This window comes from Nerophis lumbriciformis, linkage group LG03, assembly GCF_033978685.3.
Source record: "Nerophis lumbriciformis linkage group LG03, RoL_Nlum_v2.1, whole genome shotgun sequence".
In the NCBI taxonomy this organism is placed as follows: Eukaryota; Metazoa; Chordata; class Actinopteri; order Syngnathiformes; family Syngnathidae; genus Nerophis; species Nerophis lumbriciformis.
In genome coordinates, this window is record NC_084550.2 from 61922553 (window position 1) to 61940102 (window position 17550).

Sequence of the window (17550 nt, forward strand, 5' to 3'; positions counted from 1 at the left end):
CATGTGTGTATGTATGTATGTATATATGTACATACATACATACATGCATGTGTGTATGTATATACATACATACATACATGTGTGTATGTATGTATGTATATATACATACATGCACACATGTATGTATGTATGTATATACATACATGCATACATGTGTGTATGTATGTATATACATACATACATACATACATGTGTGTATGTATATACATACATACATACGTGTATATGTATATACATACATACATGTGTATATGTATATACATACATACATACATACATGTGTGTATATGTATATACATACATACATGTGTGTATATGCATATACATACATACATACATACATGTGTGTATGTATGTATATACATACATACACACATGTGTGTATGTATGTATATACATACATACATGTGTGTATATGTATATACATACATACATGTGTGTATATGTATATACATACATACATACATATGTGTATATGTATATACATACATACATGTGTGTATATGTATATACATACATACATGTGTGTATATGCATATACATACATACATACATACATGTGTGTATGTATGTATATACATACATACACACATGTGTGTATGTATGTATATACATACATACATGTGTGTATATGTATATACATGCATACATGTGTGTATATGTATATACATACATACATACATGTGTGTATATGTATATACATACATACATTTGTGTATATGTATATACATACATACATGTGTGTATATGTATATACATACAAACATACATACATGTGTGTATATGTATATACATACATACATACATACATACATACATGTGTGTATGTATGTATATACATACACACATGTATGGATATACATACACACATGTATGTGTGTGTGTATATACATACATACATACATACACACGTGTGTATGTATGTATATACATGCATGTGTGTATGTATGTATATACATACATGTGTGTATGTATGTATATACATGTGTGTATGTATCTATATACATACATGTGTGTATGTATGTATATACATACATACACACATGTATGTATATACATACATGTGTGTATGTATGTATATACATACATACACACATGTATGTATATACATACATGTATGTATGTATATACATACATGTGTATGTATATACATACATACATGTGTGTATGTATATACATACATGCATGTGTGTATGTATGTATGTACATACATACATGCATGTGTGTACATACATACATGCATGTGTGTATGTATATACATACATACATACATGTGTGTATGTATGTATATACATACATACATGTGTGTATGTATGTATGTACATACATGTGTGTATGTATGTATATACATACATACATACATACGTGTATGTATGTATGTATGTATGTATATACATACATACATGTGTATGTATGTATATACATACATACATACATGTATGTATATACATACATGTATGTATATACATACACACACACGTGTATGTATATACATACACACACACGTATGTATATACATACACACACACATGTATGTATATATATACATACATACACACATGTATGTATATACATACATACTCAAATGTATATACATACACACACACACGTATGTATATACATACATACACACACGTATGTATATACATACATACACACACACACATGTATGTATATACATACATACACACACACACACGTATGTATATACATACATACACACACACACACAATGTATGTATATACATACACACACACACATGTATGTATATACACACACACACACACGTATGTATGTATATACATACATACACACATGTATGTATGTAAATACATGTATGTATATACATACATACATACACACGTTTGTCTGTATATACATACATACACACGTTTGTATGTATATACATACATACACACGTATGTATGTATATACATACATACACACGTATGTATGTATATACATACATACGTATGTTTTGTATATACATACATACACACGTATGTTTTGTATATACATACAAATGTATGTATGTATATACATACATACACACATGTATGTATATACAAACATACACACACACACACATGTATATACATGCATACATACACACGTTTGTATGTATATACATACATACACACGTATGTATATACATACATACACACGTATGTATATACATACATACAAACGTATGTATATACATACATACACACGTGTATGTATGTATATATATATATATATATATACACGTGTATGTATATACATACATACACACATGTATGTATGTATATACATACATACACACATGTATGTATGTATATACAAACATACACACATGTATGTATATACATACATACACACATGTATGTATATACATACATACATACATGTATGTATATACATACATACATACATGTATGTATATACATACATACATACACACATGTATGTATATATATACATACATACGTATGTATGTATATACATACATACGTATGTATGTATATACATACATACATACGTGTGTATGTATGTATATACATACGTACGTATGTATGTATATACATACATACGTGTGTATGTATGTATATACATACACACGTATGTATGTATGTATGTATATACATACATACATGTGTGTATGTATGTATATACATGAGTGTTGATGCACTCACTGGGAAGTCTACAAGAGCATCATAAGACTGAGTACCATATTTTTCGGAGTATAAGTCGCACCTGCCGAAAATGCATAATAAAGAAGGAAAAAAACATAAGTTGCACTGAAGCCCGGCCAAACTATGAAAAAAAACTGCGACTTATAGTCCGAAAAATACGGTACTTTCACACATCGGGACCAACCATTAAATGGTGGGGACCAAATGGTAAATGGGTTCTACTTGTATAGCGCTTTTCTACCTTCAAGGTACTCAAACGCTTTGACACTATTTCCACATTCACACACACATTCACACACTGATGGCGGGAGCTGCCATGCAAGGCCCTAACCAGCATCCATCAGGAGCAAGGGTGAAGTGTCTTGCTCAAGGACACAATGGACGTGACGAGGTTGGTAGAAGGTGGGGATCGAACCAGGAACCCTCAGGTTGCTGGCACGGCCACTCTCCCAACCGCGCCACACCGTCTCCAAATGGTTAACACGTGTGAGTCTAAAGAAAAGCACGTCTCTGGTCAGGAGCCTTGAGGGACACAACTTGGGGCACCAGACCGTAAACGTACCATTTTTTGTTGTTGAACCTTTGTAATATTTGTGATGAACTAGAACACATCAATAATTCTGGAATCTGACTCTTGCTCCTGCATGAAAACAATGTTTCTATTTTACCAGTGTAAAATAAATTTAAAAAACACTACTTTTCAGATCAGTTTATTGAACAAAAACTTTTTCAAAGCTCTTATAGGAAATTGTTACAAGTGTTTCACCAGTGAAATGAACAAGATATATAAAAATAAAAAAGGAAAACAGAATTTGGGGCGGCTTTGCGGTGCTAAAAGACAGGCACAGACTCAAGACTCTTACGGAACAAAACCTAACCAAAGCTTCGACAAAAACTCACAATTTGGGAAATGTTAAAGTCATACCAAATGTCATTGGTAATAAATTAGTGTTGGGGTTTCAAAACTTTGTTTTTGCTACTTGGATCTTCATAAAGTCACCAGCATGTTTAGAGCTTTCAGTAAATCAGCTTTCAATGAGACGTTGGCAAACACTAAATCAAGGAATTCTATGTGCATCATACAGTCCTGGTCAAAAGTTGACATCCACTTGTAAAGAACATAATGTCATGGCTGTCTTGAGTTTACAATCATTATTATTTTTTGCGATAGAGTGATTGGAGCACATACTTGTTGGTCACAAAAAACATTCATGAAGTTTGCTTCTTTTATGAATTTATTATGGGTCTACTGAAAATGTGAGGGTCAAAAGTATACATACAGCAATGTTAATATTTGCTTACATGTCCCTTGGCAAGTTTACCTGCAATAAGGCGCTTTTGGTAGCCATCCTCAAGCTTCTGCTTGAATTTTTGACCACTTCTCTTGAAAATTGTGATAGCTTGCGTTTTCTTCCTGATCGTGGCAGTGACAAAACTGTGCCATGCACTTTATACTTACGAACAATTGTCTGCACAGTTGCTCTTGGGACCTTAAGCTGCTTTGAAATGGCTCCAAGTGACTTTCCTGACTTGTTCGAGTCATCCATCCATCCATCCATCCATCTTCTTCCGCTTTTCCGAGGTCGGGTCGCGGGGGCAGCAGCTTAAGCAGGGAAGCCCAGACTTCCCTCTCCCCAGCCACTTCGTCCAGCTCCTCCCGGGGGATCCCGAGGCGTTCCCAGTCCAGCCGGGAGAGATAGTCTTCCCAGCGTGTCCTGGGTCTTCCCCGTGGCCTCCTACCGGTCGGACGTGCCCGAAACACCTTCCTAGGGAGGCGTTCGGGTGGCATCCTGACCAGATGCCCGAACCACCTCATCTGGCTCCTCTCGATGTGGAGGAGCAGCGGCTTTACTTTGAGCTCCCCCCGAATGACAGAGCTTCTCACCCTATCTCTAAGGGAGAGCCCCGCCACTCGGCGGAGGAAACTCATTTCAGCCGCTTGTACCCGTGATCTTGTCCTTTCGGTCATGACCCAAAACTCATGACCATAGGTGAGGATGGGAACGTAGATCGACCGGTAAATCGAGAGCTTTGCCTTCCGGCTCAGCTCCTTCTTCACCACAACGAATCGATGCAGTGTCCGCATTACTGAAGACGCCGCACTGATCCGCCTGTCGATCTCACGATCCACTCTTCCCCCACTCGTGAACAAGACTCCGAGGTACTTGAACTCCTCCACTTGGGACAAGATCTCCTCCCCAACCCGGAGATGGCACTCCACCCTTTTCCGGGAGAGAACCATGGACTCGGACTTGGGAGGTGCTGATTCCCATCCCAGTCGCTTCACACTCGGCTGCGAACCGATCCAGTGAGAGCTGAAGATCTTGGCCGGAGGAAGCCATCAGGACCACATCATCTGCAAATAGCAGAGACCTAATCCTGCAGCCACCAAACCAGATACCCTCAACGCCCTGACTGCACCTAGAAATTCTGTCCATAAAGGTTATGAACAGAATCGGTGACAAAGGGCAGCCTTGGCGGAGTCCAACCCTCACTGGAAACGTGTCCGACTTACTGCCGGCAATGCGGACCAAGCTCTGACACTGATCATACAGGGAGCGAACTGCCACAATAAGACAGTCCGATACCCCATACTCTCTGAGCACTCCCCACAGGACTTCCCGGGGTACACGGTCGAATGCCTTCTCCAAGTCCACAAAGCACATGTAGACTGGTTGGGCAAACTCCCACTGTTCGAGTCAATGATTAGTTTTTTCAGATCTGTGCCGAGTAGGGTTGGGTATCGTTTGAATTCGAACGATTTCGATTCTTTGTTTCGATTCCGATTCCTGACGATTCTCGATTCCGATTCTTCTTGTACCATGCCGGGATCAATGTGTTTGACAGGTAGTCCCTGGAAGGTGGTATGTATTTTGGGTTGAGTGTTTTCACCATATCCCTGCAAACATAAACAAACATGTAATGTTGCTGTTACTGTTTAGCCCAGTATCAATTAGCTTAGCTCTAACGTTATTGCTTAACTAACCTAAATGTTGGAGATTCTACCTCTGAAAAGGGATGCAGTCTTTTGACTATGTGTGCAGTGACCTTTCTGCGGAGTACGCTGAGCACATCGCGGAGCCTGGCTAGCAGGTTGTAAATTGTCTATGAAAAAATACGCGGGCTAATTTGTTAGCTGCCTCAACGTTGGCGCAAAACACATTATTTATTGCATATATATTGTTTTACTTACCGGATTCGGACTGCAGTGCAGTCACCGAGGTGCCAGGCTGGGGTTCGGAGCCAGAGGAAGAGGCAGAGGAGGACGGTCAGCGCAGCACGAAACAGTCCTGTCGCACGTGTTACATTTCGCCGATATTTCATTTTTTTTTAGTAAAATAAAGCCACACTTTAGACCGCCGACGCCCGCTATCCATGCTTGACTGACTCGCTCGGCTACATAGGCTCGGCTAACACTTCCGGCGGTGGGCGCTTCTTCGTTGGTGTTCAGCGGCTTCGTCTTACGGTCTGCGAACTGGGTATCGAAACTAGGAATCGAAATTTAAACTTTTGAACGATTCCGGGAGAATCGGAAAGTTAGTCCCGGTTCCAATCGATACTCGATACCCAACCCTAGTGCCGAGTTCCTTTGACTTTCCCGTTGTCGCGTTTGCAACCCAGTCTAATGACTGCATCACATGAGCACTATTTAAATGACCTCAGAGAAGTCAATCACAATCACTCACATGAAGTTAAGAGGCCTTGCCTTGAAGCTCATTTGATTTGATTGTAACTTTTCTACATCACCAAAATTGATAATGTATGTTGCTGTATGTATACTTTTGACCCAGCACATTTTCAGTAGAGCCATAATAAATTCATAAAAGAAGCAAACTTCATGAATGTTTTTTGTGACCAACAAGTATGTGCTCCAATCACTCTATCACAAAAAAATAAGAGACAGCCATGACATGATGTTCTTTACAAGTGTATGTCAATTTTTGTACCAGTCTTGATTTCATCTTAGAATAACTTGGGAAGCAGACTTTCTAACGTTTGGTTTGCCATAAATATCGTTTTTCACTCTCGGATACTCCACACCACATTACTCCCAACCTGCGGGGGGCAGCGGCACTTTCTGTCCGACGGAGAGGCCAACAGGAAGTTTACAAATGTTTAATTTCTGAAGCCTTAGATTGAGCACCAAGTTTGAAAAGTAAGCACCTGCAGTTGAGTTCAAACAGATACACTGAACAGTTGAGTAGTCGTGCGTGGTAACAACGGGCAACTGGAAGATTTCAAACAAATTGAAGGAAGCCGTTAGCAAAACTTGAAAGAATTTAAGTCAGAATCTGACGGCACACTTTGGCCTTGCTCATCCACAGCTATCATCAGTCCAAAATACTACGTTTGCTTACAAGAACAAGGACTTAAGGACTATACACTTCCCCTGCCTTTTCTCACGGTGAAACCAAAAAAAGGAAGACAAACTCATTCTCTCCCACAATTTAGGATCTTTGTTTATTGGAGACCAAGTCTTTCGGAAGCACGCCGGCCTCACCGCTGCAAGACATTACACAAAAAATACTTTCATTCTTAAACCAAAATGGTGCTATTCTTCCATGGAATTTGAAATACTAATGAAATAACGGTGCTCCACGCAAAAATAATGGCATAACATTAAGACCATTCAAGTGAAAAACGGAAGAGGAAACATTGGCCGACATCTTAACTGAAAGCAGAATGCCGGATTTGTGTGGCGTAGAAAAGTACCAGCATTCTGTGGAAAATCATTTCCCAGCCAGCTAGGAAAATACATTTCCAACTTCTTAAGCCTTTCATGTGACCAACATGAAGAAAAAAAAACAAAAAACGTTCAGGACCTACCTGGGCTTCCTCTGCAGACATTTCAAAAACCATGAAAGAAGTCTGGTATCCAGGTAGAAACTCAAGGATGTAAGACACTAACTAATGAAAGAAGGTATGCTTGAAGGAGCATCAGTTCTTCTGGTATCTGAAGTCTCTGAGAACATGGTTGAGAGGATGGATCTGGATGACTGGAGACAGGTTAACCTGTAAAATGTTTTGAGCTTTCCATCGGGCTTCATCCACTGAGCGAGAGTCATCCACCTTTATGACTTTAGATCGTAAACGTCGCTTATCTTTCCAGCGGTTTCTTTGCCTGGTGGGGTTCGTCAGTTCTTTTGGGCCCAGTCCATTTTGGTGGAGGCCAATGCCCCTCCAGCCGTTGCTGCTCAGCTCCGTATGTGTCTGTGGGAAAGCTCGGCCGTTAGCATAGAACACTGGCGCAGAATCTCCGATGAGGGCCCCGTCCAGGCGGACGGGACAGGACAGGTTCTTCTGGCTGAACAAGGCCACGGCTCGAGTGGAGGCCCCACCACCATTCTGGGAAGGCTGCAAAGGTATTCCTGAAAGTGCTGGAGGGGGCTGCTTCTGCAAAAAGACAACCGGGGGTGTCTTACAGGGTAAGTCCCATGTAGTTTGGATCTGGAGCCTAGCCGTGTGACAGCCAGACAGACCTTTGATATTAGTTAGTCTGAGGCACGACTGCATGGGGGGCGGCTCGGAAATCTCTGACATCCGAACAGGCGGCCTGTTGTAGACAACAGCACGATGGTCCGTCAGTAGCTCAGGGGGTGGAATCCCCTGGATTCGGGGGTTACGTCTTTCAAAGATGTTCCATGAAGGGTGAACCTCTCTTTTCTTGACTCTAACCCTTCGCCTCTTTTTGGCTGTAGGTCTGACAATCCGGTTGGGTTGCTTAAGCATGTCTTCAGTCAGAAGCTGGTTAGTGGAGGAGCGGTAGCCGTACACATCCTTGCTCCGCAGCACAGTGGGCTTGTGGCCCTCCTCGCTCAGCTCTTGCAAGAAGGTGACTAATTCTTCGGTGCTTGAGAGGTCTCGTGACATGGGGCTGAGGATCTTCAGAGCATCCAGGACGACATTGTGACCGGCAGACGCAATCCTGGACCAGGAGTGAACCGCCCTCTGCTCTTCTTTGGCAAATTCCAACGGCCGGCCAATCGTAGGCCCTCGCGCTGCAGCAGCCATGTTAGCACTCCTCCTAAACAAAGATAAGGTGAAATTAAACAAAATACTTTGGTTTAAAGTAGGGCTGGGCGATATGGCCTTTTATTAATATCTCGATATTTTCAGGCCATGTCACGATACACCATATATATATAGCTCCATATTTTGCCTTAGCCTTGAATGAACACTTGATGCATATAATCACAGCAGTATGATGATTCTATGTGTCTACATTAAAACATTCTTCTTCATACTGCATTAATATATGTTACTTTTAAACTTTCATGCAAAGAGGGAAATCACAATTAAGTCAATTTAGCAAAAGTGTATTCATTAAACAGTTATTAAGCAGTGGCACAAACATTCATGCCATTTCAAAACAAAGTGCAAGATTGTCAGAGACTAGGGATGGCATTTATCGGCCGATAATATCGGCAGCCCGATAATATCGGCCGATAAATGCTTTAAAATGTAATATCGGAAATTATCGGTATCGGTTTCATAATTATCGGGATCTAAAAGTAAAATGTATGACATTTTAAAACGCCGCTGTGTACACGGACGTAGGGAGAGGTACGGAGTGCCAATAAACCTTAAAGGCATTGCCTTTGCGTGCCGGCCGTCTGAGTCACATAATATCTACCGGCTGTTCTCATCACGAATTAATGCAAGGCATACTTGATCAACAGCCATACAGGTCACACTGAGGGTGGCCGTGAAAATATGCGCCACACTGTGAACCCACACCAAACAAGAATGACAAACACATTTCGGGAGAACATCTGCACCGTAACACAACAGAACAAATACCCAGAATCCCTAGCAGTACTAACTCTTCCGTGACGCTACAATATAAACCCCCCCGCTTCATACGGTGTTTATCTAGAAATGGTTGCTTCGGCATTTTGTGGGTGTGGCACCGAACGGAGATGTTGACATGCAGAGTTTCAAGCACTCTTCCTTATCTAGCAGGTGACTTTTCAAATGATGCTATAAATTAGCGGTAACGCTACTTTTTGTAGCAACGCTTTTGCCCCACACTTGACAAATGACGGTTGTCTGTTCAACATCTTCCCGCTGTGCTGTTTTTCTTGGGAATTAATTCTTCCTTCATTTGTTACCAGATTTGCACCTTCTTTCTCTCGTATTACCACTCGCACCACAGCTACCGTTACTCATGCCGCTACCTCTCTGCTCCGCGAGGGCGTATGACGTTGCACGCGCGACAGTATGTGACGTATGTAAGGAGGTGCGCTTGTTTTACGTCTCTGTGAGAAGGAGAGACAAGAAAGAGTGGGAAGAGCCTGTAGTGTAATGCCCGCAGCTAAAAGCAACTGCGTGAGAACGTATACTCGAATATCACGATATAGTCATTTTCTATATCGCACAGAGACAAACCCGTGGTATATCGAGTATATTCCATATATCGCCCAGCCCTAATTTCAAATCAAATGTTCAATAAACTTCCTGTACATATTAGTCTTTGCGTGAGTCCGCCATTGTATTTAATGTTTGAGCTTTTGTAGTGCAAATGACAAAATGCCCATGGTACGACATGAAGACCAGAAATGCTCAGTTTTAACCAGCACAAGTCACTACACGAACTTTCCCCCTAATCTGATGTAAGAAAGTGCAGTCTCTCTTCGCAACGAGTCCTGCTTCAGCGACCAGCGCCAGTATGATGATGGATTTTCCGATAAACTACTCGGTTACTGCTACTTATGGCCACGGAGGAGACAATCAAACCAGCAGTAATAATTGTAAGTTAGAAATGTGTTAAATATACTGAAGCTATTTCAGCTGGATTTGTTCTGTAGCTAGCTTAGCCTTATAATGTAAGACAACTGCATCACAGTCTACCAGCAAAATAAAGAATGATTTTCCTAAAAACTACTTAATTGGATCAGTGCCTTCTGTGTTTGGCAATGGACGAGTAAATAATATGGAATCCTTTAATATGTTTGCGATGTCTAGCTAATATTCTAGTTTAGCGTCAGCGGCAACCCAGGCCTCAGAGCTATTATTGGTCAGCTTTTGCAGAGTACAGAAAAGCCGATGTGTTTGAAATGCACATATCATTGTATGAGAAGGAGCTAGCGCTTCCCCTTCTTGAAAGACCTCCAGCTGGCAATGCCCTATTGTAGTTCCACTTTGCACGTTTTGCAGATCACTGTCCGCGCGAGTCTATCTTGAATATGTTGCCTACATTCCAGACAGTCAGGTGCTTATTGCCAAAGTTATCACAACATCCTGTTTCGGTGATCAAAGTCTTTTGGCCGATACACAAGACTTTGCAAGTCTGAGCATGCGTCTGAGGAGCAAGCATTTCGCCTTCCCAACATCCTGGTTGTTGTTACAAGGATCACTTTTGACCGGGTTATGTTGCATCTTTAATGTGTGGACAGAATTTAATAGTTAAAGTAGTGTCGGTTTTAATTGTGTACAATTAAATCATTGCTACTTTTGGTAGTAATGCGGAAGTTAATTAGGGTTCCTATTTGGACTGGAGCCTGCAGTGCCTCAGACTGGAAGTCTCTGCAGAGTGGTGAGGACGGCAGAAAAGATCATCCTATCAAGGAGATCGCAAAAAGCCGCTGCCTGACCAGGGCTCAGAAAACCTGCGGAGACTCCTCCCACCCCCACCAAGCACTGTTTTCAGTGCTGGACTCTAGAAAGAGGTTCCGCAGCCTCCGTAGCAGAACCTCCAGGTTCTGTAACAGCTTCTTCCCTCAGGCCGTAAGACTCTTGAAACGCATCAAAATAATCCCCTCAATTCCTCCCAAAAATGGATTAACTAGCTGGAATATAAAGACAATATAACATACATCCATAAACGTGGATGCATATGCAAAAGTGCAATATATTTATCTGTACAGTAATCTATTTATTTATATCTGCACCTTATTGCTCTTTTATCCTGCACTACCATGAGCTACTGCAATGAAATTCCGTTCTTATCTGTACTGTAAAGTTCAAATTTGAATGACAATAAAAAGAAGTCTAAGTCTATTTGCTTCATGTAAACACACCATTCAGAATAATCTGACCCGATCACACACGTGTGTGACATAATTTAATTACAATCGAAACGGGTGGTTTATGCCGACAGTCATTCAAATTGGAGCGCATGAAAACACTTCTTCCGATTCGGGTAAAAAGTATCCTTACTGCGCATGCCTTTGACGTCAGTTATACTTAAAGGGGAACATTATCACCAGACCTATGCAAGCGTCAAAATATATACCTTGATGTTGCAGAAAAAAGACCATGTATTTTTTTAACCGATTTCCAAACTCTAAATGGGTGAATTTTGGCGAATTAAACACCTTTCTAATATTCGCTCTCGGAGCGATGACGTCACAAGAAGCAATCCGCCATTTTCTCAAACATCGAGTCAAATCAGCTCGGTTATTTTCCGTTTTTTCGACTGTTTTCCGTACCTCGTCGGTGTGTTGTCGGAGGGTGTAACAACACGAACAGGGACGGATTCAAGTTGCACCAGTGGCCCAAAGATGCGAAAGTGGCAAGAAATTGGACGTTTGTTCCGCACACTTTACCGACGAAAGCTATGCTACGACAGAGATGGCAAGAATGTGTGGATATCCTGTGAGACTCAAAGCAGATGCATTTCCAACGATAACGTCAAAGAAATCTGCCGCCAGACCCCCATTGAATCTGCCGGAGTGTGTGAGCAATTCAGGGACAAAGGCCCTCGGTAGCACGGCAAGCAATGGCGGCAGTTTGTTCCCGCAGACCAGCGAGCTAAACCCCCTGGATGTCTTGTCTTACACACCGTCTCTTATGCAACCGAAGATGATCAAGAGAAGAATATCGACCCTAACTTCCCTGGCCGGCTGACATGAGGGTATGTCTACAGAATATATTAATTGATGAAAATTGGGCTGTCTGCACTCTCAAAGTGCATGTTGTTGCCAAATGTATTTCATATGCTGTAAACCTAGTTCATAGTTGTTAGTTTCCTTTAATGCCAAACAAACACATACCAATCGTTGGTTAGAAGGCGATCGCCGAATTCGTCCTCGCTTTCTCCCGTGTCGCTGGCTGTCGTGTCGTTTTCGTCGGTTTCGCTTGCATACGGTTCAAACAGATATGGCTCAATAGCTTCAGTTTCTTCTTCAATTTCGTTTTCGCTACCTGCCTCCCCACTACAACCATCCGTTTCAATACATTCGTAATCTGTTGAATCGCTTAAGCCGCTGAAATCCGAGTCTGAATCCGAGCTAATGTCGCTATAGCTTGCTGTTCTTTCCGCCATGTTTGTTTGTATTCACTATGTGACGTCACAGGAAAATGGACGGGTGTTTATAACGATGGTTAAAATCAGGCACTTTGAAGCTTTTTTTAGGGAGATTGCGTGACGGGTAAAATTTTGAAAAAAACTTCGAAAAATATAATAAGCCACTGGGAACTGAATTTTAATGGTTTTAACCATTCTGAAATTGTGATAATGTTCCCCTTTAAGTGGTGGAGGGGTAACTCAATTTATCAGTCTAGAAATGAAGCGGTTTTCTTGTTGCTGTCGTCTCCCATTCAACGTGTACATAAATAGCGTTGTATAATGTTGAGTTTGTTGCTCTAAAACCAAGACTAGCAAAAACAGAAGTATGGTCTGGAGTGTCATACGTCGATGTAACAATAAAAGAAGGGATCAAGTTGTCTCAATGAGCGGTTTTATTCACGATCTTACAGCTCCCCTAAGTGCTAACTAGCCTCAGGCACATGCGCAGAATGTCGTAACATGAAGACGCCCAGCGACCCGTACATATCACAACATGGCATACTTGCCAACCTTGAGACCTCCGATTTGGGGAAGTGGGGGGTGGGGGCAGGGGCGTGGTTGGGGGCGTGGTTAAGATATATATATATAATATATATATATATATATATATATAAGAAATACTTGACTTTCAGTGAATTCTAGCTATATATATATATATATATATATATATATATATATATATATATATATATAAATAAAATAAATACTTGAATTTCAGTGTTCATTTACAAACTACAACTCACAAACACTTTAGAGTTAGGCTCCACCATCAGAATGTGTACTTGGATATTATTCAGTGAGTTGATTCACCAAAACTAACCTGTTATACAGGAGGAAAAAGCACACAGGACGTTTCAATTGTTCACAGACTGGTCGCGCTCATCAGAATGACAAGACACCTCCGGTCTGCAGGTGATAGCATTAAATTGGGAAGAAACGCCCTACTGCCGCCTACTGACCAATGTGAATACTGATAAATGTGTAATGACAGCTCCAAAAACGAATTCAAACCACAAAATAAAATAAATAAATCAACACAAAAATGTGACACATTATGGGTGGGTCACATATGCATGTACAGTAGATGGCAGTATTGTCCTGTTTAAAAGTGTCACAACATTGCTGTTTACGGCAGACGAACTGCTTTACGGTAGACACTGTTGTTGTGTGTTGTCAACACGTCACTCAGGTCCGCCTGAATTTCGGGAGTTTTTCGGGAGAAAATTTGTCCCGGGAGATTTTCGGGAGAGGCGCTGAATTTCGGGAGTCTCCCGGAAAATCTGGGAGGGTTGGCAAGTATGCAACATGGAGGGAGAACAGCTCCATTTCAAAAAGAGACACAAGACAAAAGTAGCGAAGGGAAAGAAAATTGATAATGTGACAACATCGGATCTTTTTTTTCCAGGGTCTGATTTGAATGATGGTCTGATTAAATACATTTTGCTTTACATGTGGCTCATGATGAAAAATATTTACTTTCTAGTATCAACACAAGAACGACAATCAATCAATTTTGGATGGTTTGACTTCAACTGCAAATGATATGCAATCAGTTGTGAAAAGTCTGCAATCAAACATAGAAATTCTGAAATCACAGAATGACACCCTGAAAAGGAAAATGTGTGTCAACATAAGGAATGAAATGAGGATGTTTAGAGAGGAAAACAAAGCACTGCACCAGGATGTGGAAGTCCTGCAAAAAAGACGTTGCTTAGAAGAATACCATCAAGAATACACAAAATATTAATGTAATTGTGACAGGGTTGCGTATTACTCCCAGATCTTATGCCAGAGCAGTTGACAACAAAGGAAAACCAGATGAAAAAAGTAGTTAACTTTCTGCGATTAAATGACGTTTGTTGATATTAACACCATTGACACGTTCATTCCACTGAATGGAATAAACAACAATACCACAACAGGGTTTCACCCAGGGTCGTGGCTGAGGTTGTGGTGAGGAAGTGGTTATCATGACGTTGGCGTATAACTTGCCTAATCTGCTATGGCTAAAAATAAGGTATATACACACATTTAAAAACAAATCTATTTCATTACTTAGTATTAACATATACCGTATTTTTCGGACTATAAGTCGCTCCGGAGTATAAGTCGCACCGACCGAAAATGCATATTAAAGAAGGGAAAACATATATAAGTCGCATTTTTGGGGGAAATGTATTTGATAAAAGCCTACAGCAAGAATAGACATTTGAAAGGCAATTTAAAAGAAATAAAGAATAGTGAACAACAGGCTGAATAAGTGTACGTTATATGAGGCATAAATAACCAACTGGTATGTTAACGTAACATATTATGGTAAGAGTCATTCAAATAACTATAACATATAGAACAGTGGTTCTTAACCTTGTTGGAGGTAGAGAACCCCAGCAGTTTCATATGCTCATTCACCGAACCCTTCTTTAGTGAAAAATAAAATGCTTGTTTTTATTTCAAATTCAAGACAAAGTTATATGCTTTTGGTAACACTTTAGTATGGGGAACATATTCTAAACAACAAAGACTTAATTTAGAGTGATTTGGTTAGGGTTAGGGCTATAATAAGGTCATGCAGAATAAGCATTAATAAGTACTTAATAATGACTAGTTAAGAGGCAATATGTTACTAATTTGCATGTTAATAAGCAACTATTTAATGGTGAATATGTTCCCCATACTATAGTGTTACCATGTTTTTTTTTACTGGTGCACAAAATGAAGCGTGCATGAACATCACCTTGTTCAAAGAACAAAACCAACACAGTGCATAAACTCTCAACAAATTACACACCTGCAAATCAGTCAGCTGTTGCCGTATCCGTAATACGCCGATAGAGAGAAGTTTGTATTTACACGATGAGTCGTGTGTTTTGACCTCCGCCAAACCCCTGAGGCCGACTCACCGAACCCCTAGGGTTCCATCGAACCCAGGTTAAAGGGGAACATTATCACAATTTCAGAATGGTTAAAACCAATAAAAATCAGTTCCCAGTGGCTTATTATATTTTTCAAAGTTTTTTTCAAAATTGTACCCATCACGCAATATCCCTAAAAAAAGCTTCAAAGTGCCTGATTTTAACCATCGTTATATACACCTGTCCATTTTCCTGTGACGTCACATAGTAAAGCCAATACAAACAAACATGGCGGAAAGAACAGCAAGCTATAGCGACATTATCTCGGATTCAGACTCGGATTTCAGCGGCTTAAGCGATTCAACAGATTACGCATGTATTGAAACGGATGGTTGTAGTGTGGAGGCAGGTAGCGAAAACGAAATTGAAGAAGAAACTGAAGCTATTGAGCCATATCGGTTTGAACCGTATGCAAGCGAAACCGACGAAAACGAGCGACACGGGAGAAAGCGAGGACGAATTCGGCGATCGCCTTCTAACCAACGATTGGTATGTGTTTGTTTGGCATTAAAGGAAACTAACAACTATGAACTAGGTTTACAGCATATGAAATACATTTGGCAACAACATGCACTTTGAGAGTGCAGACAGCCCAATTTTCATCAATTAATATATTCTGTAGACATACCCTCATGTCAGCAGGCCAGGGAAGCTAGGGTCGATATTCTTCTCTTGATCATCTTCGGTTGCATAAGGGACGGTGTGTAAGACAAGACATCCAGGGGGTTTAGCTCGCTCGTCTGCGGGAACAAACTGCCGCCATTGCTTGCCATGCTACCGAGGGCCTTTGTCCCTGAATTGCTCACACACTCCGGCAGATTCAATGGGGGTCTGGCGGCAGATTTCTTTGACTTTATCGTTGGAAATGCATCTGCTTTGAGTGTCGCAGGATATCCACACATTCTTGCCATCTCTGTCGTAGCATAGCTTTCGTCGGTAAAGTGTGCGGAACAAACGTCCAATTTCTTGCCACTTTCGCATCTTTGGGCCACTGGTGCAACTTGAATCCGCCCCTGTTCGTGTTGTTACACCCTCCGACAACACACCGACGAGGCATGATGTCTACAAACTACGGAAAACAGTCGAAAAAACGGAAAATAACAGAGCTGATTTGACTCGGTGTTTGAGAAAATGGCGGATTGCTTCCCGATGTGACGTCACGTTGTGACGTCATCGCTCCGAGAGCGAATAATAGAAAGGCGTTTAATTCGCCAAAATTCACCCATTTAGAGTTCGGAAATCTGTTAAAAAAATATATGGTCTTTTTTCTGCAACATCAAGGTATATATTGACGCTTACATAGGTCTGGTGATAATGTTCCCCTTTAAGAACCACTGATATAGAACATGCTATACGTTTACCAAACAATCTGTCACTCCTAATTGCTAAATCCCATGAAATCTTATACGTCTAGTCTCTTACGTGAATGAGATAAATAATAATTTTTGATATTTTACGATAATGTGTTAATAATTTCACACATAAGTCGCTCCCGAGTATAAGTCGCACCCCCGGCCAAACTATGAAAAAAAAAACTGCGACTTATAGTCCGAAAAACACGGTATATAATTTTACATTAAATCGTTTTGCTCTATTTTTCAAGTGTTGCTGTTAATTGTACAACGCACTTTGTCAAGTTTCTAGAGCCTTTTTTTTTTTATCCATTAATAC

General features: G+C 40.7%; 1 protein-coding gene across 4 annotated transcripts in view; it reads right to left on the reverse strand.

The window, feature by feature from the left end:
- Positions 1–7118: 7118 nt before the first annotated feature.
- The window catches only part of ccdc71 (coiled-coil domain containing 71), a 90375-nt gene continuing 79943 nt past the window's right edge, over positions 7119–17550 (reverse strand). For all 4 annotated transcript variants that reach the window (XM_061940696.2, XM_061940680.2, XM_061940703.2 and 1 more), the window contains one exon: positions 7119–8701. In XM_061940696.2, coding sequence (XP_061796680.1) covers positions 7615–8701 — 1087 coding nt within the window. In that variant the 3' untranslated portion in view covers positions 7119–7614. The remainder of the gene's footprint in view (positions 8702–17550) is intronic.